The 26887-nt window shown below is 41.7% G+C and overlaps 1 protein-coding gene across 1 annotated transcript in view; it reads left to right on the top strand.

The window, feature by feature from the left end:
• Nucleotides 1-26887, top strand: part of VPS41 (VPS41 subunit of HOPS complex) — a 308457-nt gene that overhangs the window by 145269 nt on the left and 136301 nt on the right. Inside the window, exons 8-9 of the mRNA XM_073678260.1 lie at nucleotides 12478-12597; nucleotides 15474-15620. Of these exons, the coding sequence (XP_073534361.1) occupies nucleotides 12478-12597; nucleotides 15474-15620 (267 nt within the window). The remainder of the gene's footprint in view (nucleotides 1-12477; nucleotides 12598-15473; nucleotides 15621-26887) is intronic.

The raw sequence follows: 26887 nt of genomic DNA, 5'->3' as shown, positions 1-26887 counted from the left end.
CATAACTTTCAGGTTTTGCTGCTTTTTTAGTGAAAACAAGCAAGTACAGCAGAATGTGAAACGCATTTATTTTTGTGATTTCACCATCTTGTCTTGGTCACCTGAGATGGTAGTTTGGATAGTACAGTTTAAATAAATTTGTGATGTGTGCACAGTAAACATTGGCTGTCCAAAGTGTGAGATTGAACAGTACCTGTGGCCTATTGAGGTATGATAAAGAACAATTCCTGAGCAATTCAATGGCAGACCATAGTGTGAAAATAAATAGTGTCCCACAAACTCAGTGCACTGCCAGTGTCTTAGTTTAACTATTCCTGAACAATTCACCTCCCCCTACTGTTACATTTGAAATTCTGGTTAATATGGTTTCACATATGTCTTGCATTGGTGACCGGTGTTCATGCTTCTGTGGTGGAAGCAATACTGAACTTTGGGATCCTGAAAGATACACCAAAAAAACGCAGCAAAAACAAGGAAAAAACCAAGCAAAATCCTGAACAAACCTTCCTGGCAAGAGATCAAAAACGCAATGTGTGAACATGTAGCTAATATTGTTTGATAAACAGTACGGTACTCCTTTTGGAGAAAGAAAAATGCGCCAGACAACAGCAGTCATCACTTTTCCCTTTACCCTATAAAAGGGTGGGTTATACAACAATTTAAAGGTGAACACCGACTCTGCTTTGCATTCTAATTCTCTGAAACGTGTCACATGAGGTGCTATCCTCTTTCTGTGTTGTTTTGTTTTTTATATATATATATATATATATATATATATATCTTAGAAAGTTTTAATAAATACGTTTTTAAATAAAAAGCTCTGATTTGCAGTGTCCTGCAGTGTCCGGCAGGGCTGTGGTATTCCTCTTTGGATATATACACATCCGACCTCTGCTGCAGCTTATAACACAATCGATGGGAATTCTGAAATTCCAGTATGAGATATAACACAGTTGTGACGTGTATTGTGCATTTTAGCAGTTTCTCCCCTGCCCCACAAGCCTCAGCAGTTTTCCATTGTGCCCTTCTGCTTTTGTTTCCCTCCAGCTCCTTCTCCTTTCCTTCTCCATTGACTTCTATAGGCAGGTCGTGTCATTTCATCCCTTCCTGAAAACAGACTTGTAGACAGATTTGAGAGGTCTTTGAGAGTAAAGGGTGGTACAGCAGAGAAAAAGTAACTAAGAGGGGAATGAGACATTTTTTTGGAATAAGATATATTGCAAAGTACCGTATTTTTTGGACTATAAGACGCACCTAGGTTTTAGAGGAAGGAAATAGGAAAAAAAATGTAAGCAAAAATTGTGGTCACAATGCAGTGCTAAGGGGAAGGGGGGTTTGATGCTGACACTGGTATAGGGGTAATGTCCCCCAATTCTGATAATATCCCCCATCCTGGTATATATGCCCCCCCTTCCTATTATACATGGCCCCCATCCCCATCCTGGTATGCATTGCACCCCTCCATCCTGATATGTATGACACCCCTCATCCTTATCCTGGTATGCATTGCAACCCTCATCCCTATCCTGGTATGCATGGCACAGTAATCCCCATCCTGGTATGCATGGCACCCCTCATCCCTATCCTGGTATGCATGGCACCCCTCATCCCTGTCCTGGTATGCATGGCACCCCTCATCCCTGTCCTGGTATGCATGGCACCCCTCATCCCTCTCCTGGTATGCATGGCACCCCTCATCCTTATCCTGGTATGCATGACAGCCCTCATCCTTATCCTGGTATACATGGCCCCCACATCCTTATCCTGGTATACATGGCCCCCACATCCTTATCCTAGTATACCTGGCCCCCTTATCCTGGTATGCATGGCACCCCTCATCCTTATCCTGGTATGTATGGCCCCCTCATCCTTATCCTGGTATGTATGGCCCCCTCATCCTTATCCTGGTATGCATGGCACCCCTCATCCCTATCCTGGTATGCATGGCAACCCTCACCCCTATCTTGGTATGCATGACATCCCTCATCCTTATCCTGGTATACATGGCCCCCTCATCCTTATCCTGGTATACACGGCCCCCTCATCCTTATCCTGGTATGCAAGGCAACCCTTATCCTTATCCTGGTATTTATGGCCCCCTCATCCTTATCCTGGTATACATGCCCCCCTCATCCTTATCCTGGTGTACATGGCCCCCTCATCCTTATCCTGGTGTACATGGCCCCCTCATCCTTATCCTGGTATGCATGGCCCCCTCATCCGTATACTGGTATGTATGATCCCCCTCATCCTTATCCTAGTATACATGGCACCCCTCATCCTTATTCTGGTATGTATGGCCCCTTCATCCGTATACTGGTATGTATGATCCCCCTCATCCTTATCTTAGTATACATGGCACCCCTCATCCTTATCCTGGTATGTATGGCCCCTTCATCCTTATCCTGGTATGTATGGCCCCTTCATCCTTATCCTGGTATGTATGGCCCCCTCATCCTTATCCTGGTATGTATGGCCCCCTCATCCTTATCCTGGTATGTATGGCCCCCTCATCCTTATCCTGGTATGTATGGCCCCCTCATCCTTATCCTGGTATGTATGGCCCCTCATCCTTTATACTGGTATGTATGGCCCCCTCATCCTTATCCTAGTATGCATGGTCCCTTTAATCCCCATCAGGCTGCACATAAAAAAAAAATTAAACACTCCTACTCACCTCTCTTCTCTCTCCTCCAGTGCTGCGTCCTGTCTGCCCACACTGATCTCGCCATGTGAGCCGCGCATGGCGTCACTACCATGCGCGACTCACAAGGAGAAATCAGCTGCCGGAAGTTACTGCTCTCCACGCCGGGACTGTGTGCGCGGGGAGCAGTGACTTCGTGCTCCTTAATAGCCGGCACACAGCGTAGCCGCAGCGCGGCTCCTGTTGCTGCCGGGCGATCACATGTGCCCGCTATTAAAGGGGATGAATATTCACCGCCTCCCCACACCCATGGGCGTGGAGAGGGGGTGAATATTCATGCCCTTTAACAGCGGGCACACGTGATCGACCGGCAGCAGCAGGATTCATTTTCTTTAGCAGCGGGGACAGTGTAGGCTGCAGCAGGTGGCTGCTGCCTCCAGTGCCCCTCTCCTCCACCGCTACTGCTCCCCCCACACACCACATAGTATATACACTGCTCAAAAAAATAAAGGGAACACTCAAATAACACATCCTAGATCTGAATGAAGGAAATATTCTCATTCTCAAAGTTGAATGTGCTGACAACAAAATCACACAAAAATCATCAAAGGAAATCAAATTTATTAACCAATGGAGGCTTGGATTTGGAGTCACCCCCAAAATTAAAGTGGAAAAACACACTACAGGCTGATTCAACTTTGATGTAATGTCCTTAAAACAAGTCAAAATGAGGCTCAGTATTGTGTGTGGCCTCCACGTGCCTGTATGACCTCCCTACAACGCCTGGGCATGCTCCTGATGAGGTTGCGGATGGTCTCCTGTGGGATCTCCTCCCAGACCTGGTGTAAAGCATCCACCAACTCCTGGACAGTCTGTGGTGCAACGTGACGTTGGTGGATGGAGCGAGACCTTTTATTGTTTAATACGCTCTCTAATGCCACAACGCGTTTCGATAGCAGAAGCTATCTTCCTCAGGTAGAGGAAGATTGCTTCTGCTATAGAAACGCGTTGAGACGTTAGCGTATTAAACAATAAAAGGTTTGTGTTTTATAATCTTAATTCCCTGTCTAGTTGATATAGCGCTTCCCTAACACTGCACAATTCTTTCCTTCTTGATTATGTCCCAGATGTGCTCAATCGGATTCAGGTCTGGGGAACGGGTGGGCCAGTTCATAGCTTCAATGCCTTCATCTTGCAGGAACTGCTGACACACTCCAGCCTTATGAGGTGTGGCATTGTCCTGCATTAGGAGGAACCCAGGGCCAGCCGCACCAACATATGGTCTCTCAAGGGGTCTGAGGATCTCATCTCGGTACCTGATGTCAGTCAGGCTACCTCTGGCGAGCACATGGAGGGCTTTTTCTTCCCGCCAAAGAAATGCCACCCCACACCATTACTGACCCACTGGCAAACCGGTCATGCTGAAGGATGTTGCAGGCAGCAGATCGCTCCCCACGGCGTCTCCAGACTCTGTCACGTCTGTCACATGTGCTCAGTGTGAACCTGCTTTCACCTGTGAAGAGCACAGGGCACCAGTGGCGACTTTGCCAATCCTGGTGTTCTGTGGCAAATGCCAAGCATCCTGCACGGTGTTGGGGTGTGAGCACAACCCCCATCTGTGGACTTTGGGCCCTCATACCACCCTCATGGAGTCTGTTTCTAACCGTTTGTGCAGACACATGCACATTTGTGGCCTGCTGGAGGTCATTTTGCAGGGCTCTGGCAGTGCTCCTCCTGTTCCTCCTTGCACAAAGGAGGAGGTAGCGGTCCTGCTGCTGGCTTGTTACCCTCTTATGGCTCCCTCCATATCTCATGGTATCTGCTCCATGCTCTGGACAAGGTGCTGACAGACACAGCTATCCTTCTTGCCAAACTTGCACTGATGTGCCATCCTGGATGAACTGCACTACCTGAGCAACTTCTGTGGGTTGTATTGTAGCACCGCCTCATGCTACTGTACCTCTGGGGGTGAGAGCAATGGCAAAATGAAAAAATGACCAAAACAACAGCCAAAAAGGATGAGAACAGCGAAATGGTCTGTGGTCACCACCTGCAAAACCACTCCTTTATAGGGGATATCTTGCTAATTGCCTATGATTTCTACCAGTTGTCTGTTCCATTTGCACAACAGCAGGAGAAATTGATTCACAATCAGTGTTGCTTCATTACTGGACAGGTAGATTTCACAGAAGTGTTATTGAGTTACATTGTGTTGTTTAAGTGTTCCCTTTATTTTTTTGAGCAGTGTGTGTGTATGTATATATAATATTATATATAATATATATATATATATATATATATATATATATATATTATACCCCCCCCATTTTCCTCCAAATTTTGGAGGAAAAAAGTGCGTCTTATAGATTTATGAAAGTGTAGTTATTATTTAAGTTTCACACCATTTGTTTTTTTCAGTAAAAGTTTATCCATCTTAAATGGATAAAATGCAAAGTGTTTGTAAAAACAAGCAATTTATCCTTTATTAAACATTCTTTTTGTTCTCAAAAGTGGATGGATTTTTAGTTATAGTTTACTGCTTATTGCTAAGATTACCAGCCACCACTGTAGTCTATTAGGCTCTATTCACATGTCGGTATTATTGATCAGTATTTCATCATTATTTCTATGCCAATGCTGCAGGGGCAAACTTGCTTTTGCTAGTAACATCAGGGAGTGTATAGTTCGGACCAGCTGCCCACGTAGTGTGTTTAGTGAGTTTTTCTTTTTCTGTATGAGAAATGGTGTGGGCAGGAAAAACGCTGCGTGCGTTAAACACAGTTTGATTTGGTGGTTGATACATTTTTTAATGCTTTTTTTTATTCAATTGATCATTGATCCTAATGGGTAAAACAATATTGATTGAATTTTCATGCTGCATTATCAGAAAAACTAACTGCTGATCAAAAAATACATGCTTTACTGTAAAACGCTGTTTTTGTTTTTTTTAACTTACAAAAAAGTGGAGAAAAAAATCAACAAACGTACCCATAATCATCAATACCAGATCCTGAGACAACCCCTTTAGTATGTGAGTCTGTTTGGTGACTTACAGTGGCTTTCAAAACTATTCACCCCCCCCCCCCCCCCCTCCTCAGCACGCGCCTCCCCCTTGGCATTTTTTGTGTTTTGGTACCTCACAACCTGGAATGCCACTGTTTTTGTTTTTTTTTCGACGGTTTACATCAGTAACTGTGAATATTTTGATATTTTGTTTTCTTATTATTGTGAAGCAAACAACAAATAGGACAAAATAACTGGAAGCTTCAGTGTGCATAACTATTCACCCCCCTAAAGTCAGTACTTTGTAGAGCCTCCTTCTCCTTTTGTGGGAGTTATAGCTGCAAGTTGCTTTGGATAAGTCGCTATGAGTTTTCCACATCTTGCCATTGGGATTTTTGCTCATTCCTCAAGGCAAAACTGCTCCAGTTCCTTCATGTTAGATGGTTTCCTCTGGTGAACAGCAATCCTCAAGTCTGACCACAGATTCTCAGTTGGATTAAGGTCTGGTCTAGGCCACTCCAAAATATTTACTCGTTTCCCCTTAAACCATTCAAGTGTTGCTTTAGCAGTATGCTTTGGGGCATTGTCTTGTTGGAAGGTGAGTCTCCCACATGTCTTTTGGCAAACTCAAAACGAGCCTTACAATTTTTGGGCTTTTTCTGCCCACTCTTTCATAAAGGCTACCTCTATGGAGTGTACGGCTTATTGTGGTTGTATGGACAGATACTACAGTCTCTGTTTGGGAACTCTTCTGCTCCTTCAGGGTTACCTTTGGTCTCTGTGCTGCCTCTGTGATTAATGCCCTCCTTGCCCAGGCTGAGAGCTTTGGTGGACAGCCCTCTCTTGGCAGGTTTGTTGTGGTACCATGGTCTTTCCATTTAATGATAATGGATTTGATGGTGCTCGAGGGGATCATCAGAGATTGGGTTATTTTTTTTATAACCCAACCCTGACTTGTACTTCTCAATAGCTTTGTCCCTGACTTGTTTGGAGATCTCCTTGGTCTTCATGTTGTTGATTGGTTAGTGGTGCCTCTTGCTTAATGGTGTTACAGCCTCTGTGGCCTTTCAGAAAAGGTGTGTATATACTGACAGACCATGTCACATTTAGATTACACACAGGTGGACTTCCTTCCACTAAGCATGTGACTTATGAAGGTAATTGCTTGTACCAGAAATTTTTAGGAGCTTCGTCGTAAAAGGGGTTAATACATATGCACATGACAATTTTTACTTATTTGATTTCATAAATTAAATATATGCCTATATCTTTCTCACTTCCCTTCATCAACTTAGACTATTTAGTGCTGATGCATCACACACAAATCGGATTACAAAAATATTCAAACACAGATTGTAATGTAACAAAATAGGTAAAAACTAAGGGGGTAAATACTTTTGCAAGCCACTGTTAAATCATGTCTTCTTGCTTCACAATTTGTAATATGCAATACAGGGTCTTCAGATAATGATCATTTTATTTCTATAGCGCTAACATATTCCGCAGCACTTTACAAATCAGACGGGACATGTACTGACAATGTTGAACAATTCATACAGGAGGAGTGCGGCCGTGCACACAAGCTTACAATCTATAAGATCTAATGACATTACCAGCACTTGCCTGGAGCCTCAGCTTAGTGTATATTAATGTTTGAGGAGATCAGGAAGGAGATCGCTATGTTCAGCCGTTTCCTTGCTTACTGATGCTCTTGCTGAAGCGTCCAATAATGACTGCACATCAATATGCATAGTCATAAACTAAAGATGTATTTGTGTAACTTATGCAGCAAAAATTGCACTATAATCTATGCAGGAAAATGAGACCACATTGAAGGAAAGTAGTTATCAGTTGCAAGAAATCCTTTAGTTTTAGAAAAAAATTCACTCCTTCAAGCAAATTACATACTACACTAGTTTTTTTAGTGACATATTTTACCCTCTTTATGACCAGGACAAATAAACCTATGTACATAATTTTGTGACTGGTAGCTACAAATGTTTTGTATTGTTTGTTTGGATAAAGTTAGTTGATACATACAGGATACACATCTTTACATTTTGGAGAAATGGCTGTACCGCTGGCTCCATTATTGATCCACTCTGTGCTGCACATGAAATTGGATATCACATACCCAGCCTATGGCATCTAACAGTGTCTATACAAACTCTCAAAAGGTGGTTGGCCTATGAGCCAGATGACCAGCTACATGTGTTCCATGGACCTTACGCCACCACTCTCAAACGCTATCATGATGTAGAGCAAGACGGTAATGGAGGTCTATCCTTTTCAGCAACGAGTCCAGGTTTTGTCTTAAGAGGCCTCACGAGGAAACATACCACTGGTCCTGCTTCCGGGATTATGGCATAGTGCACAATAGCTGGACACCTCTAGTCTTCATCCCAGGTAGAACATCTAAATCACACTTCTAGAGATAATATAACCTGGGAAGGATATGAATTTATAATATACAAAGTACCCCTAAAAGAGGAATGTTCCAGTAAAATCTTTAATTTATTAAGATTAGTATTTTCACATACTAATCAAAATGGGGTAATGGGTTAAAAAAAAAGACATAGTTGCCAGTATTAATTACTAAATGGATTTCTGAACAGCATATCAACTGCTTGACTTGGTATATGGAGCGATAGCACCCCGGGGTACCATCAATTTATGATTGATAAGGCAAACTATGGGTGTATAAAACTTAGTATACACACAACATATGTCCCCCCCATCATGTTTCACCAAGTTATCAGTGTCATCAGGGGGATGGGAGATTATCATGAAGATAGGATTTTTTTTAACCTGCTACCCCATTATAATTAGTATGTGGAAATAATGATCTTAATAAATTAGATTAAAGGCTACGTTTCAATGACCCGTTAATGAGCGGTCTATATCTAGAGGGGCATTGCCCTTTTAGGAGCATTTTGTATATTCATTCCAGGTACACCAGCAGTTTGTTGTTCCATTGATTTGGTAGTGGAGCCAGTGGTTCTGTACATTTCTCCAGTGTCCCAGGAGCAGTTTTTCAACATGACAACACCAAAACAGATGTTGCTTGTGCTGCTATAAGCAGCCTGTAAGCCTAAAGGTGCTATCATGGCAAGCAGCGTCTCTGGATCTTGATGATTTGCTTGCCCAAGTGCATTCTGTGTGCCAGAACAATCCTCAGATAACCATTAATAACTTAAACATGCCGCGCGTGAATTTTGGCGCGTCTCTCATACTCAATAATGAATAAATCGACATGTTTTGAAAATGTTGTTTCCATGTTTACATCATTTGCATATCACTAACATGTCTATAAATCCTGTGATTACTATAATCCCACAACTTTTCCTTGGTGTTACAATTCCAATGTTGAGGAGTATACATATAGTCATGACCGAAAGTGTTGGCTTGCTTGAAATTGTTCCAGAAAATGAAGAATTTCTCCCAGAAAATTATTGCAATTACACATGTTTTGTTATACACATGTTTATTTCCTTTGTGTGTATTGGAACAATATAAAAAACAGAAAAAAAAGGTAAATTGGACATAATTTCACACACAACCCCAAAAATGGGCCGAACAAAATTGTTGGCACCTATCCAATATTGTGGGTAAACAACTTTGTTTCAAGCGTGTGATGCCTGTTCAAACTCACTTTTGGCAAGAAACAGATTTGGGCAATATGAAAATCACACCTGAAACCAGATCAAAAGAAGTTGACTCAGTCTTTACATTGTGTGTCTGTGTGTGCCATACTAAGCATGGAGAACAGAAACAGGAGAAGAGAACTGTCTGATGACTTAGAACCAAAATTGTTGAAAAATAGCAACAATCTCAAGGTTACAAGTCCATCTCCGGAGATCTCGATGTTTCTTTGTCCATGGTGCACAACATAATCAAGAAGTTTACAACCCATGTAGCTAATCTCCCTGGACGTGCACAGCAAAGAAAAATTGATGGAAGGTTGCAAACAGGATAGTCCAAATATTGGATAAGGAGCTTCAATCCAGTTTCTAAAGAAATTCAAGCTGTCCTGCAGGCTCATGGTGCATCAGTGTCAGCGCGAACTATCCATCGGCATATGAATGAAATTAAATGCTATAGCAGGAGACCGAGGAGGACCCCACTGCTGACACAGAGACATAAAAAAAAATCTAGACTGCAGTTTGCCAAAATGTACGTGAGTATGCCAGAATCCTTCTGGGAAAAAGTCTTGTGGACAGATTAGACCAAGATGGAGCTTTTTGGTAAAGCACATCATTCTGCTGTTTACTGAAAACGGAATGAGGCCTACGAAGAGAAGAACACTACCTATAGTCAAATATGGTGGAGGTTCAAAGGTGTTTTGGGGTTGTTTTGCTGATTCTGGCACAGGGTGTCTTGACTCTGGTAATCTTCAGATTTCATGATGCCTTGCACAAAAGCTTTTGGGTCGCAATGTATTGCCCAGTGTCAGAAAGCTGGGTTTGCATCCTAGGTCGTGGGTCTTCCAGCTGAACAGTGATCCCAAGCGTACTTCAAGAAGCACCCAAAAATGGATGGACACAAAGCGCTGGAGAGTTCTGAAGTGGCCAGCAATGAGTCTGGATCTAAATCCCATTGAACACCTGTGCAGAGATCTTAACATTTCTGTTGGGAGAAGACACCCTTCAAATATGAGAGACCTGGAGCAGTTTGTAAAAGAAGACTGGTCCAGAATTCTAGTTGAGAGGTGTAAGAAGCTTGTTGATGGTTATAGGAAGTGATTGATAGCAGTTATTTATTCCAAAGAGTGTGCTACCAAATATTAAGTTGTGGGTACCAACAATTTTGCCCGGCCCATTTTTGGGGTTTTGTGTGAAATTATGTCCACTTTGCCTTTTTTCTCAGTTTTTTTTTGTGTTGTTCCAATACACACAAAGGAAATAAACACGTGTATAACAAAACATGTGTAATTGCAATTATTTTCTGGGAGAAATACTTCATTTTCTTGGAACAATTTCAAGGGGGCCAACACTTTCGGCCATGACGGCACCTATGAAGAATTCTTACTCTCTTGAATAGAAGCTGATCTCCTGCACTTGGCAACAATCATTAAACATTGAACACAGCTGAGCTGTTCAGTACCATTCAGTGTTTACATCCGGCCGCCATTGGATTTAATAGTAGCTGTTGGGTGAGGTTGCTGGGAGTCGGACCCCCACCAATCTAATACTGATCACCTATGTAAAGGGTACCTAATCAGTATTAGATGCCTGGAAAACCCCTTTAACTTCAACAAATTCTTCTTTAGCCACTGAGCTGATATTATGTTAATGTATGATCACACAGAGCGTTTATGCTGTGGATATTCCATCTGAAAAATCTTCTGTGTTACAGTGCCAATAAATTGGATGTGATTTGGTCAAACATTATTCACAAATGGCGGATATTGACTTTCATGGGGGATATTACATTTGCAATGTGTCAATTTTATGGTGTGGATTTTACAATGTGCAATGCCCTAAAAATCCGCGCCAAATCTGCATCCAAATTCTTGACAGATGTGCAGTAAATTGCATGGCTTGCATGAGAATTTATCCAGAATCTTGCTTCAGATTGGTGTGGATTTTTCCGATTTTTTTTCTTTTAAATTTATTAAGTGGGCATGACATTGTGTATTGCTTTATTATGAGGACCTTGTGTATTGTGAAATGTGTAGTGTAATGTGTTTGTATATTTTGGGCATTATTTTATAAATTAAAATATAAAAACTGTATTCATCCCACTTTGTATAACACCTTCTCCCTCTATTACCTTCTGACATAGTCCTGAGGGATCATTGTCCCATTGGGGCAACAATTAACTTTGGCTTTTCAATGCTTTTTTTTTTGCTATATTTGCCACCTCAAAAGGTTAATTTTCCATTTTTATTCCTTGGCAGTGCACAGCCTGTTTTTCCTTCTTCTAAGTTTACCCTCAGTCAATTTGTAATTCTAGAGTAGTAACACTTTAGCAATTTGCATTAAATGTCCTCTGTCCATGACCCCTGTGAAATGGAACAGATATTTTAAAACCTTAGTTCACAAGATCCGACCAAAAGTCATTTGCACAGTAATGATTTTGCTCAGGCACCCATGGGTGTAAGTACCGTCTACAGTACACCCACAAGATGAGCTCAGTAGGACAAAGAAACAAAATTACAAGATGTTACCCTTGCAGGTTTGCAATGTTATGTGCTGCATAGAAAATGGCCAAGCACTACTGTGCAGGTCAGATTGGAGCCTAATTGTTGTGCTCTGGCGCCATCTTGTGGTAAACTGCTTTACTGCATGTAATGCTTTACATTATATTGTGGTGGGTTAATATTCATTTAAAATGAATATGGAAATGAACCTTATTGTGTGTTTAGTAAATGTTTCTAATCATTTAAGCCCATGAGTCACTGGGAGTAAAAAAAAGTCAGAATAAATAAAAAAATTTTAAAAAAAGAGAGTAAAAATGTTATAGTTGTTTCATCTATATCAGTCAAAATCATGAAAAAACGCAGATCCATTACAGGGATTTTGCAAAACTTGGCTAAGAGTAAAGAATATGATAAAATAATAATAAAAAATTATTATAGTCACTGGAGTAGAGGGTGATCTAACAGATTAAGTAATTATTCTTTTATTATAGAATATTCCTTATTTTTCTCCAAATTGAAGACCCATTTAAGGCAAAACATAGGTGTGAATTCAGTCAAAAACTGATCTCTGAGCCCTTTAGAGTACAGTCACCGCTAGATTGCAATTTTGTCTGTTTCCTTTTCGGATCGGCCACAAGAGCATGTACTGATACTTGATTTACTTCACTCTCACGTTGTGCCTCCATAGCTGATCCTATATGAGAGAACTTGGCTGAACCGATGGAAGACCACGATTTTACATGAAGCAGAAGGGACTATAACCAACATTAAATGGAGGGGAAATTTTATTGCTTGGTCCAATAATATGGTAAGAGGCATTGTCTTGTCTTCTGGTCTGGTGTAACAAGTATAAATGGAGTAAAAAAACACTGTCTACGAGCAGCCAAACTAGTGCGATACATGTGAATTATCCTGGTGTAGGTTGTTTTTTTAGTTCATTGTGCCATTCAAGTCTGTTATTTTTTTGTGTTTTATTACCTTTACAAAGTGAAAATGTATTTTGCGTCACCATATTTGTAACCAAACGTTTTCTTTGAATCTGTGTGAAGGCTTGTTGTTTTGTTTTTCTAGGACAAACTCTACTTTTTTATGCACTTTTTGAAATATAGTTCTGGCCAACAGTCTTGACCCTAAGTTTGATTTTCACAAGTTTGCTTCAGCGTTTTTAGATCTTTAAGTTGATTTTTCTATCGTTACTGGTGTACACTTATCAGCATTTCATAAGTTGTGCCCAGACTCAATATTTTAGGGTTGACCGTTTTTTTTTTTTCTGTAATTTGCTCTGACATGCTGGATATCAGCATCTGGGCCAAATCCTGACTGATGTCAACTCCTTGTCTAATCTGTGCTCGGAGCATTTGTTCTCTTTGGGATTGAGATCTGGAGAGTTTCATGGCCATGGACCCAAACTTTTCATGTCTTGTTCACAGAGCCACTTACTTATCACTTTTTCTTTGTGACATGGTCCATCATGCTGGAAAAAGCATTGTCCATCACCAAATTAATCCCAGATGATTGAGAGAAGTTTCTCTTGGTGGATGTTTAGATCCCATTCTTTATTGATTGCAGTGTTCTTAGACAAAATTGTAAGTGAGCCCACTCCATGAATGAGAAGCAACCCAACACATGAATGGTCTCAGGATGCTTTAATGTTGGCATGACACAAGACTCATGAGAGCACCTTCCTTTTCCCATCAGTGAGCTCAGCGCCTTTGCTCGTGTAGATGGAACACCCACTTCAAAAGCACTGAGCTCACTGATTGGCTGTCAGACACCAAGAGCAGTGGTAGAGTTTTACCCAAGGAAGGTGAGTAAAGTGTGGTTGGTTGTAGTTTTTAGCAAACTTCAGCTGGGAAAAAACATTTTCTGAAGGGGGACAACTTCTTTAAAGGAGTTGTTTTGTTTTTGTTTGTTTTTTGGCGGTTTCAAAAAAAAAATACTCATTTATTTGGATGTAATAATCATTTTTGCAATTATGTTTCATTAAAAATGTTGCACTGTTTCACAATGAGTTAGCTGGAAATTCATATTGCCATGCCATTTATGCCTTTAAAATACAATCCAAAAAAAACAGATGTAGAATTGTTGGATTTTTTTTTTCACATTTTTCAGTACATGATATGATAAAATGAATGCTATAATTCAAAACCGGAACTGCAAAAAAATAAACAAGCTGTTATGTGGCCATATCCACAGAAAAATAATGTTATGGCTTTTGGGAGAATAGGAGGAAAAAACTAAAATGCAAAAATGAAAACTCGCTCAGTCCTTTGGGGGTTAAAGAGAACTTTTTGCCATATTTCCCTGCCACATCCGAGAGCAGTATGATGTAGCAGCGGAGACCCTGGTACCAGCGGGGCGTCACTTAGGGTATGTGCACGTGACGGATTCTGCCACCGAAACTGCCTGGAAAACCTATAAGAAAACACTCAAAAGAATGACCATGTGCATTTCTATGGAAAAATGTCGCGCTGTTCATATATTCAGGATTTTGAAAAAATTAACCGCTTCATGTCTCTAAAAACGACAAGAAGTGACATGTCCGTTCTTCTGGTGTTTTCTCTAGGAAGACACTTTCTACTTTATAATACAAGTCAAGGGGAAAGCTCAAAAGACGTCTGGATGATTTTTTTTTTAGCGCTTTGCTATTGCCATTCACTAAAAGTATAGCAAAGATTAAAAAGTAAAAAAAAAATGTTTCCTATAAGTAGGTAATCATAAAAATTCCGAAGTTTTTACCCCCATCATAATGACACATAGAATTACAGCTAAGACACTGCTGGAGATAAATGAAATAACTTATTCCAAGGTTCTGTACACCTCATAGTAGTATAACAATTACCAGTATAAAACATGCGAGGAATCGGCACTATTAGTATTGTGAAGGCAACTGCTGATCAGGCAATGCCATACACCAAGCAGCAACCTGATTAAATTGCTACCAGTAACTGCAAATGTAAGAAGCACCTGGGATGGGAGCAAGTAATCTGGGCCAAGCTCAGTTTTTGAGTTGTGCCCAGAATCTCTAGAACCACAGCAGCTGTGCACCCCAGAGACTGGCATACATGCTTCGTTTTCTGCCCCCTATAGGATTGAGAGTAAAGTATAAATACTCCATAGTCGGCCTGTAGATTACATTAGGGATAGGTGAGCAGCGTGAACAGGGGGATGTAGGGGAGGTGGTAGCAAATCCATGGGGTCCCAGGTTAGTTATTTGTTAGGGTCCCAACTGAACCATGGATACTTGGCAATGAGTTTGATATAGAATATATTCAGTATTCTGTATCACTAATAGGCCTCCCAATTGTAGCCATCATGGCATCCACAGCCGTCTATTGCACAATGCTTCTCCAGTTCTCCAGCCAGTCTATGGCAATCCACTAACCATGCCACATATAGGAGGGCATGTCTGCCAATTCCTCTACACAGTCTCCGCCGCTGTTAGGTGGCATTAACATTGTTTTCTTGATACTGTAGACAATGGGAAGGTATAACCTGATTTTATTGCTATTTTATCATTTATGTTTGTCTATGTCAAAGGTGAGAAATTTATTCTGCCAGCAAAAGGGTTAAATGTAGTAAATTCTGCATAGTCACATAAAATATGGCAAGCGGTCTTCTTTTCTCTGTTGTTTTTTTTATTTATTTTTTTAACATGTTGAACACATGATTTTTTCTTTATAGGGAGTCAAAATACTAGACATAATCACAAGACAACGGATTACAAATGTGCCTAGAGATGACACTAGCCTACGCCCCGACATGTACCCCTGCAGCCTCTTCTGGAAGGATAATCTCACCCTTGTAATTGGATGGGGGAAATCTGTCAAGGTTAGTATTGTATCTGGTTACTAGGTAAATAGCCACACAAGGTAAGTTTCTTCCCACCTCAGAGCTTGAAGTCCTCTACATACATATAGCTTCAAAGAGAATCAGTGGGAGCAGAGACCCTGATTGCAGTGATGTGACACTTACTGGGCTTATTGTTGCAGTTCTGATAAAATCACAGTTTTCTCTGCTGCAGATCTACCAGTGCTCTGAATGCTGAGCTCTGTATAACCCCGCCCACACCACTGATTGGCTGCTTTCTCTGTACACTGTTCATAGGCAGAAAGTTACCAATCAGTGGTGGCTTGGGGTTATACAGCGCTTTTGAATATGGAGGACTACATGGCTGCAGGTTTACTAGTCCTCTACTGATAATCTCCTGCTGATTAAAACAGTGATTATATCAAAACTAGAGTACAAAGTCCATGGGGCGTGGTCTGGCAGAGTATGTGAGCAGACGTGTGGCAGAGGAGCTCCTGTAACCCTGTCCTGTAATCCTTCCTGCCCGAGGGAAACATTGCATTTGAGAGGACTTACCAGGTGCCCTGAGGTCTCAGGAGTGCGGGGGAGCAATCGGCGGTGCAGTACGGGATGACCCGGCGAGACAGCAAGCAGAGACAGGCGGCTAGCGCATCGCAGCACGAGGGCCAAAATGGCGCCGCGGCCTCTGAGGCGGGGACCGAGACTCCAAAGCAGCGGGAGAAGCGCATGGAGACGGCGATCCGGCTTTCCAAGTATGCACACGGCGGAGGAGTTGAGGAGCCTGCACCCGATCAGAATGTGCAGTCATTGAAAAGCACAGTAACGGAGGGGGATGTGGAAAGGGCAGCGGGAGAGGCACAGGAGAAGTCAAATCAAAGGAAAATACAGACTCCCAATCCAACTACTCCCCCCAGCTGAGAGGTTCAGGTTACCAGTGATGTTGACACAGTGACAAAGGATGATGAGCCTACTTTAAAAGATGTGCTGCTGGCCATCTCACATAGCAAAGCAGATCTTACTGAACATATAGGGTCTGTGAAAATAGACATATCTCATATACGCCATGATTTGCAGAAAATAAGGGAGCGCCTCACTGCAACAGAAGGTAGAGTGGGGGATTTGGAAGATACTGTGACCCCTATGACTAAAGCACTTAAAACAGCTACTGACTCTATCAACTATTTACTCAACAAAACGGATGATTTTGAAAATCGCCTAAGAAGAAATAACGTGCGTATTGTGGGTGTGCCTGAGAAAGCAGAGGGCAGAGAGGTGGTGGATTTTTTTGAGACATGGCTGCTGCAATCCTTTGGAAAAGATAAGTTCTCTAAAATGTTCGCCATTGAGAAGGCACACAGAGTCCCCACCAGACCTCCACCGCCTGGGGCACTGCCACATACAGTCTTAATTAAAATGCTGCATTTTTGTGATAGAGATAAAATCCTGCAATTGGCGCGGTCGGCTAATGACTTATGTATAGAGGGGGCGAGAGTGTCCTTCTATCCTGACTTCTCTGTGGAGGTTCAAAAGAGACGCGCCCAATTTCAACATGTCAAGCGCAGATTGAGAACACTTCAAGTACCCTATGCAGTGCTATATCCTGCACGGCTGCGAGTCATAGCACTGGGTGAAACTCATTTTTTTCATTCATCAAAGAAGGCTGTAAAGTGGCTGGACTTAAAAGAGAGACAAATCCGGGCGGGCTAACGCCTATTTTGTGAAGATCCTTGACAGAATATAATACAATAATTCAGGGATTTTGAATCCTAGTGGATAATACTCCTCTGTTGCCTACTGAATTTATATCCATGAATGTTATGATTGTTATTTTACATTTATTGATACTGCTCATAACCTGGCTCTCCTATATACCTCGGGCAGGCCAATATACTTATATAGTTGTTGAGGTGCTGGTTTCACCTACAATGTATAGGCAGGGTTAAGACACTCTGCCGTCTGAATGTTCTGGGAACGTTGTGTGGGGGGGAAATGAGGGAGTCTGTGATGCAACTCATGTTGCGGCGCCTCGTGTGCTTAAGGCCTACTAGGCTGCATGAGGCTAAACACCAGACTCTACATAGCACGGCTGTTGGTATTCATTTGATTAAGGGGGGGGTGTTAAATGAGGTAGTGAGGGGGGGTAAAAGAACAGAACTTACTTTGATTGGTGCAGACTGTGTATTATTACAATACCATAATCTTGATGGTCAGACGCACGAGTGGGTGCGGAGGGATGTATGCGACGGTCCATTTTCAATTGTTGAAGCATGGTCAAGCAGATTAATGTAGTATCCTGGAATGTCAGGGGTATGGGGGATCACGGCAAAAGATTTGCGGCACTTAAATATCTTAAGGAATATCGGGACTCGATAATCTGTCTGCAGGAGACGCATTGCAATATGGAGGCCGCTACAGCACTGAGCAAGCTTTGGAGGGGGCCAGCATATCATTCTATACATATACTAACCCCCCTAGAGTAAGTACTATTGATTCATCCGAATTTACCATTTGAATGTGAAAAAAGTATCTGTGACAGGGAGGGTAGGTATGTGTGCCTAGTGTGCAGAGTGGCTGGACTTAGAATTTGCCTAATCGCTCTATATATTCCTCCACCTTTCTCCATACAGACTTTGCGCCAAATATTCCCATGGATAACGGAATTTGCTACCATACCCTTGTTAGTTATCGGGGATTTTAATATGTATCTACACGCTGAGCTTGATAAGTATAGGGGTAATGTGGGGGGAGGGGCTGCTCAAGAGACGTCATTGGCAAGGGTTCTACAGGAAATTAGCTTGGTAGATGTGTGGCGGGCTCGATTCCCAAATGTTAAGCAGTATTCATGTTATTCAGCATCCTATTCTTCTCTGTCCAGAATTGACCTGGCTCTGGGAAATAGTCATCTAGTCCCTTTAGTTACTAAAGTAGAATACTGCACAAGAATGTTATCTGATCATTCCCCATTATTGGTAGTTTTGGGGGTAGATTCTGGCATTACAAATAAAAGAGTATTGTGGAGATTTAATCCCTACTGGCTGGACGTGTTTGGGGAACAGTTGGATTTAGCAGGTAAATTAGATTATTTCTTTAAAGACAACATAGGCTTTGCTCCTTTAAATACGGTATGGGAAGCCATGAAGGCGTTCTTAAGGGGGATCCTGATTAAGGAGATTTCCGTGGTTAAATCCAGAAACAGGGCTCGTACCCAGGAGTTGCGGAGAGAAGTAGACATACTGGAACAGAGGTATGTTGGGTCCCCAATTATAGAGAATAGGGAACACTGGATACGAGCACAGGATACTCTGAATGATCATATATTGAAACAAGCAGAATATAAACGATTCTTTCTTAAACAACAGTTTTATGTGGAGGGAGAAAGTGCAGGACACTTGCTGACCACTATAGCCAAGGCCCAGACTGGGGCTCCTATGATTGCAGCCATCAAGGATACTAGGGGTGCGGTAATTACTGACTCAAAAGCTATAATGGAAGAATTTTTTCAGTTTTACAGACAATTATATGCCTCCAAACAGACTAACGAGCAAAGGGACATAGATCTATACCTTCACAATATGCAAATACCATGCTTAACAGATAGCCAAAGAGAACAATTAGATGCACCAATTACACTGGAGGAGATGCAGGAAGCTCTAAAAGAATTTCAAAATAACAAGGCCCCTGGTGCTGACGGGATCCCTGCCAAAATTTATAAGGAGGCTGGGGGGGTTTTGCTTCCCAGGTTACTGGAAGTCTTTAGGGAAGCAAAGGAGAGGGGGACCTTGCCGACTTCAATGAGGGAGGCTAACATAGTTCTTTTGCTTAAGCCTGGAAAGGATGCCCTAAACCCTGAATCATATAGGCCAATATCCTTACTCTCGGTAGATGTAAAAATTCTAGCTAAGATCCTGGCTACCAGATTGGTGGTGGTTATTACACACCTGATTGCAGAAGACCAGACTGGATTTATACCAGCCAAGTCAACGGCAATTAATCTGCGTCGGCTTTTCCTTAACCTACAAATGCAGCCACACAATGTGGGTGGTAGGGCAGTGCTATCCCTTGATGCCGCTAAGGCTTTTTATAGTGTCGAGTGGGAGTACTTATGGGCTGTTTTGAGAAAGATGGGATTTGGTGCTGAATTTCGAGCCTGGGTGCAACTTCTATATAGCAATCCGGTAGCTCGGATTAGAATTAATGGCAATCTTTCTGGTAACATTGAAATGGGCAGAGGCACGCGTCAAGGCTGCCCGTTGTCCCCCCTACTATTTGCCCTGGCTGTGGAGCCGTTGGCTGTTAAGCTTCGTTCCAGCAGCGATATACAGGGGTTCTGCTACAAAACACTGGAGGAGCGGGTGGCCTTATATGCTGACGTCCTTCTGTTGTTTCTGGGTGACACGGAGCAATCTCTGATGGCGGCTATGAATCTAATAACAGAGTTTGGAGATTATTCTGGCTTGCGGATGAATTGGGACAAATCAGTCCTTATGCCAGTTGATGGTTTGTCTCAGAATACGAAGGTAGGGAGTACCAGCTTGAAGGTTGTGCGGGAATTCAAATATCTCGGAGTTAAAGTGACCGCGTCTATCGGAGATTATATTCCTTTAAATTTACTTGAACTGCTTGCCAGGTTTCAGCAAAAAGCCGATACTTGGAGTAAACTTCCCTTATCAGTGGTAGGTCGAACTAATATAATTAAAATGGTGTTAATGCCCCAATTATTATATATCCTTCATAATTCACCTGTTTGGATCCCCATGAGAATATTTTATAAGTTTCAGGCATTGTTTCGGGAGCTGATCTGGAAAAAAGGGGTGGCCGGAATTAGTTTGAATACACTTCAAAGGCCCAAAGATCAGGGGGGACTAGCCGCACCTAATCCATGGATATATTTTCTGGCCTCTCAGATTCAACAGCTTGGGTTGGTTCAGGGGAACCTGGATAAACTGATACGCCTACTTTCACACAATCTGCCGATTATCTCCTTTTTAGAAACAGGAATCTCGGGGTGGGATGCTAGGCGACACCTCCCGACCCTAACACTTATGGGGAAAACGTGGCAGAAAATCAAACTGCTGTTGGGAATAAAAGGCTTTACCCCGTTTACCCCGTTGTGGCATAATGCGGGCCTTCCAGAGATCCATAAATTGAAAGGATTTGGAATATGGGAAAAATTGGGAATAACTAATGTGGCGCAAATATTAGAAGGGGAAATACTTAAATCGTTCCAACAGATAAAAGACGAATATTGTGTCCCACAAACCAGTTTCTACTTTTATCTCCAACTGAGGCACGCATGGTTTGTACAGCCACGACATATGCAGAATAAAATCCAGCATCATATACTGTTTAATACGCTACTATGCCATAGAGGTGGAAAGGGAATGATATCCAGAATTTACGGGATACTTATGCAGTAATTTCAGTGGGACAGACCCTTAAATGTCAAGGAGAGGTGGAAATGTGACATTGGTACTATATCCTCAGAGGAGTGGGAAGATGTGGTGGAGAGTGTCCCGACATTATCTACATGTGAAGCACATAGACTTTCACAATTGTATTTATTACATAGAGTATATAGAACCCCCAAATTCCTACAGCGTATTGGGGTAAGGAATGACAGTATGTGTCCGAAATGTGGAGAGGAAGGAGCAGATCTTATGCATATGATGTGGGCGTGTAGGAGGATCGCTGTATTTTGGAATGAGTGTGTGCAATATATTAATACTGTGTTTGAGTGTAATTTACCCCTATATCCTAAAGTGTGTGTATTAGGTCATGTGGAAATAATAGGATGTGAAGAGGATGAAATAATAGCCATTAAGAGGACTCTATACCAGGTCAGAAAGCTTATAGCCGCACATTGGCTGGATCCCTTCCCTCTTAGGCTCCAGGAATTCCTGGACAGAATGCGTCTTATATTAAGATTAGAAGAGGGAGTGTACAAAAAGCGGAAGGTTATATGTAAATTTGACAAAATCTGGGGTAAATGGAGCATGTTTCATGGTCATTATGTCATGTCTAATTTAAATATCACTTGAGATTGAAATGTTGTGATCCCCCATATTCTGTATAACTAATTGCTGATTGTCAGATGCTATGCTATATATCCTTGGCTCAATTTATCAATGCCTTAACGGCCAAGCAAGCTATGTGACAGTACACTGTCTGTAATAACAAAATTTGCTCTTGTCATATGGTTCTTGGGGTTGTAATGGATGGGGGGAAGGGGAATGGGTGGGGTTTGAGAGGCACTACCAGTTTGGTGATGTCTTAATGTTGTTTATTTGTAATGTTGAAAAATATTTTAATAAAAAAAAATATCTGATTTAAAAAAAAAAAAAGAGTACAAAGTCCAGTAAGTGACACATGGCTACACTCAGGGTCTCTGCCTTTACTTTATGATGCTCTCAGGAGGATCATCTGGAATGGACAAAGGCAGGCCAACTAAAGGAGACATGACATAGCTGCAAAAATATATATGGTTAGGCAGCATATAATCCTCATTACCATCCATTGCTTCACAGTAACAGTTGGTAACCCCTCTAAGGCTGTGTGCCCACTATGCGTTTTTTAAGCGTTTACGCAGCGGCAATTTCGCTGCAGAAACGCTGAAAAAACGCTTGGTAGAAGGTCTGCCATGTTCCCCAATGATAATCCTCATGTACTGTGCACATGCTGCGGAAATTTCTGCTGCGGATTATCATTGCGGAAAAATCCGCAGAACTACCAATTATTTTACGTAAACGCGGCTTTTTCGCCGCCATTGACTTGCATTGGAGCGCATAATATCCGCATCACTACATGTGCACATGCAGAATCCATGCGTTTCAATGTGCGGATGGTACCCGGGTGTGGAGGACAGGAGACTCTCCTCCAGACCCAGGTACCATAGAACCTGTAAAAAAAAGAATAAAATATAAAATATACATTATACTTACCTTATGATCAGGGCTGTGGAGTCCGTAAGCCACAGTTGCGACTCCGACTCCTGGATTTTATCAGGTTCCGACTCCGACTCCGACTCCTTCATAAATGGCCAATTCGTAACAGTAAATTTACTGTTGTAAAATATTAACATCGTGCTTATTCAGTTTCTCACCATCATATAAGCAATCAGACCACTTAGAGCAAAAACTATATTTATTAGAATACAATTAGAATATAGCAAATAACTTTTATAAACTTTTCTAAACTCTTGTAAGTAAATATGCAATAAACACTGTTATGCATTTAATAAGAGGAAATCTATAAATTTGTCCTCAGAAAAAGTATTGCCTCTGTCAGATCCTCCTTCATGGATGCCCTCAAATCTGATCTAATTATTTTGGGAGCAGAGAACAACCTCTCTACACTAACTTGGGTTGGTGGCAAAGCAGTAACCACTCGGGCAACATCTCTGACAATGTCAGGATACAGAGGAATCGCTTGTTGCACTGTTATTTTAGATGAACGGTCAAATTTCTCAATTTCTTTTAGTGCACGTGAAAAATTCTGCTGAAATGTACTGGCTGTGTTCTTTGATGGGGATGACTCTTCTTCTATGCGGGAACGCTTTGCACGGTCCTTGTGATCCAAATATTTTTCGAAATTAAATTCTTCATCAGTTGATGATGAGGGTGAAGATGTGGCAGGACGACCAAATTCTTCTTGTTCCTCCTGACTGTTCATCCTTACTGCTATTTCAAACAGAGCTTCTTTTCCTTTAGTTAGCTGTTGATCATCTAGAAGAATCCGATGTATTGGGTCTACATAAACAGCTGCCAAAAGATTGTTATTTTGTAATAGTAGCTCCTCTCTCCATTTCATTGATGTAGCAATGCCACTTGCAATTAACCCTCCTCTTTGGGACAGGCGAAACATCAGGTTCTTCCACTCCTTTAAGAAAATACCTGGAGTTAAGTCCTCTGCTTGTAATTTTTTAGTCACTGTAAATGGGTGCTCTAGCAATTTTTTCAGCTCAGTCACCTGATTCCACTGACTTTCATTTAGCGTCAGTTGAGGGTTAGCCATGTCTACAAGAAAGGTTTTCAGTTCAACCAAGCGCTGAATCATTAAGTAAGTACTGCCCCATCGTGTGGCTTGATCAATAATTGCCCCTTTTCCAGCACGTCTCTTCAAAATGGAGTCAACTTTAGGGGTTCTGGCAACAGTCGCCAATTTTCTCACCTTGCCAATCAGTGCAGCAGCATGTCCTTCTTGCAGACTGTCTCTTATAGCCAGCTGTAGTGTATGCACAACACAGCGCATGTGATGAATGAAAGAACGTATTGACACAGTTTCAACAAGATCATCTAAACGATCATGTTGCTGTTCATCTGAAGCAACTTCAGTTTGCTCCTCAGTTACAATACTGTGTTCCTCTATTTCAAACATTTCTGTGTCTGTGGACCCAGAATGTTCTTCTAGCTGCTGGTCACCATCATTACTCTCATTCATTAGCTTAATAGTACTTATCATATTTGAAGCATTGTCAGTTATGACAGAAAGAACTTGCTCTTTTTTAAGTTCATAGTCTTGCAGAACCTTTTCCACCAAGACCTGGAGAAACTCACTGGTGTGATGAGCTTTGGTGTCTTTTACTGCCAATGTCTTGGTAACTATTTCATTTTTGTCACAAACAAATCGGACATTGATGGCAAAATAGTTTACTCTGTGATGTGTGCAGGCATCCATTTTAAGAAACAGAAAGCGTCCCTTGAGAGTTTTTTTTAAGTTCTTCCTTTTGTTTAAAAGCTTCTTCGATTACTAATTTTCTAATACTCTCTCTCTCCAGAGAAACACCAAGCTTGCGGGCCATTTCCCCATTCAGACACATAAAAGCTGGTCGTGAAAATAATGAAATAGGCGCACTATCCTTTACAACAAGCTCTATGATCTGTTTTTTAAATGTATCTACGGTCATTGTCACAGTGACTTTGTCACTGACAAAATATCTTGCAACTGATGGCAGCAAAGTTCTCTGCTCCTTTGTTTGGCTGGAAGAGCTGGGCACTGGTTCATTGGTTTGGATGCAGTCTTTCTCATCCACTGCTTTCAGTACTTCTGGATGAAAGCGCTGTAAATGTCTCTTTAGATTAGAAGCTCTGGTAGGAGCATTTTTATCTTTGCCTGAATATGCACTGATCTTGGCTTCACAGCATTTGTTTTCGTCTGGATCATTTGTCATACTCTGACAGACATAATGTTTTCTATCTTGAGTGATGGTGAAATGTTCAAATACTGCTGATTTAATGTGACGCTTCTTTGACATTCTCAGGTTTTTAATTCTGCATTCACAATCCAAATGACAATTGTTTTTCCTAAAAACAATTGTACAAAATTATTGCCAGGTCGTACAACTGATATAGTGGTCAGTAATACTGTTATTCCTCATGTACTCACAGTTAACTGATGCAAAGTTTGTTGAAAGGATAATACTTCTTACAGTCTTCCTCTTCTGAGTAGCAGCTGTGAGATGCTTGGAAGACGCACACCTAGTAAACATCTAGTCTAGAGGAGGAGCTTTACTACTAAGAATTTGCAACACATTTTCACTTTCAGTTTCATACATTGTAAGTAGGGGGGTTGGGGCAGCACTAGGTTAACCAAGTATAAGATTAGATAAGGGCAGTGGAGAACAGTGACACACAAGAAGTAAGAAATGTCTCTATCTCCAGCAGAACTGCTTATCACTGTTGTTCATAGTTTGATAGAACATGTATATATTTGAGTAACATTTATAAAATTCATATGAAAGTTCAATTATGAAATATTAATACTTTTTTTTTAAAGCTGGAGTCGGTACATTTCTACCGACTCCGACTCCAACCAAAACTAACTCCGACTCCACGACTCCGACTCCACAGCCCTGCTTATGATGGCCCCCGGTCTCCTTGTCTCTGCTTGCCGGCAACTCGCGGTAGACTAAAGGACCTGCGCTGACGTAATTTAATCATATGACGGGTCACGCGACTGCTGACGTCGGCCGGTCCTTAAATCTACCGCGAGCTGCCGGCAAGCCGAGACAAGGACTCCGGGGGCCATCAGAAGGTAAGTATAGATTTATTTTTTTATTTTTATACATTCTTTCGGTCACATGCCAGTTGCATGGATTTATATAGTGTGACCAAATTGTCAAGTACTTTTCCAAGTGATGCTAAAATCGCTTGGAAAGCGCTTGTCAACCCGCATGCGGAAATGCATGTGAAGAACGCTTCACATCCGCATGTCCCTGGCAGGAAAAACGCATGTACAATCCACATGCATTTTTTCTGCCAGGGAGATGCAGAAACGCTCAGGAAAAATCCGGAGCATTTCTGCTTCGTGGGCATATAGCCTAATGCATACTATTCATACTACTCATACTACTCATCTCTATCATTGCAAAGAACGCAGTCAGCTACTTGGCGCCCTCTAGTGGTCGCTGCTGGTAACCGTATCGGTTTCTTAGCAAAGAAGCTCTATATTATAAAATCAGTTATGACTTTGAGTTCCTAAATAGTTAAAATTGCTAAGTGCTTGTAAAAACAAGCCATTTTGCAACTTACCTCTTACTAAAATTCCTCAAGAATGGTGGGATTTTTAATTCTAATTTGTACAGTTCATTGCCTGTGTTACTGGTGATCCCTGCAGTGGTCGGTTACCTATGTAGTGAGTGCGGACCACTAGCAGGCTCTATGCTTTACAGCCTGGTTATGTCGCTCTGAAGCTGGCCAGCTCGCTGGATCCAACCATCCGCAGCTCGCCTGCGGCCCACCAATACTGCAGAGCGAAAGCGGCCCCTGCTGGCAGCCTGAGAGAAAGGGTTTGGACCAGCAATGCAACCATGACTCTGGTATCAGCTGTCAATCATCAGCTCCTAAATAAAAGGTTAATGCCAACCTTTAACCATTTAGATGCTGCTGTCAATCAGTGACAGCAGCATTTAAATGGCTCAGTTGTCAGTACGTGCGTGAACCCTCCGCTTCTATGATTGCCAATACGCCCCCATAGCACCCTCTGCGACGTGATCACTGCCATCTAGGTACTCCTAGGAGACTTCACTGGAGACCATCATCTTCATTTCATTTCATGATATTTCCATTTATTGCTTTATATACTTTGGCATTGCAGTACATAGAACAAGTGATCATACAATCACAGGATCCTTAGAGGACTCAAATAAAATGTGAAAAAATTATCTTCATTTTTTAATATTTTTTTATCTAAAATTATAAATTGCACCTTCTTTCCAATTTAAAAATAAAGAAATAAGAAAACGAAAACATATTTGAAATCACCACATCCATAAAATCCTATCAAAATATAAA

The sequence above is a fragment of the Phyllobates terribilis genome, unplaced genomic scaffold (assembly GCF_046119375.1).
Source record: "Phyllobates terribilis strain yellow unplaced genomic scaffold, ASM4611937v1 Scaffold_4__5_contigs__length_816908805, whole genome shotgun sequence".
Lineage (NCBI taxonomy): Eukaryota > Metazoa > Chordata > Amphibia > Anura > Dendrobatidae > Phyllobates > Phyllobates terribilis.
The sequence above is the reverse complement of the archived record's forward strand: the minus strand, read 5'-3'. Positions and strand labels throughout refer to the sequence as shown.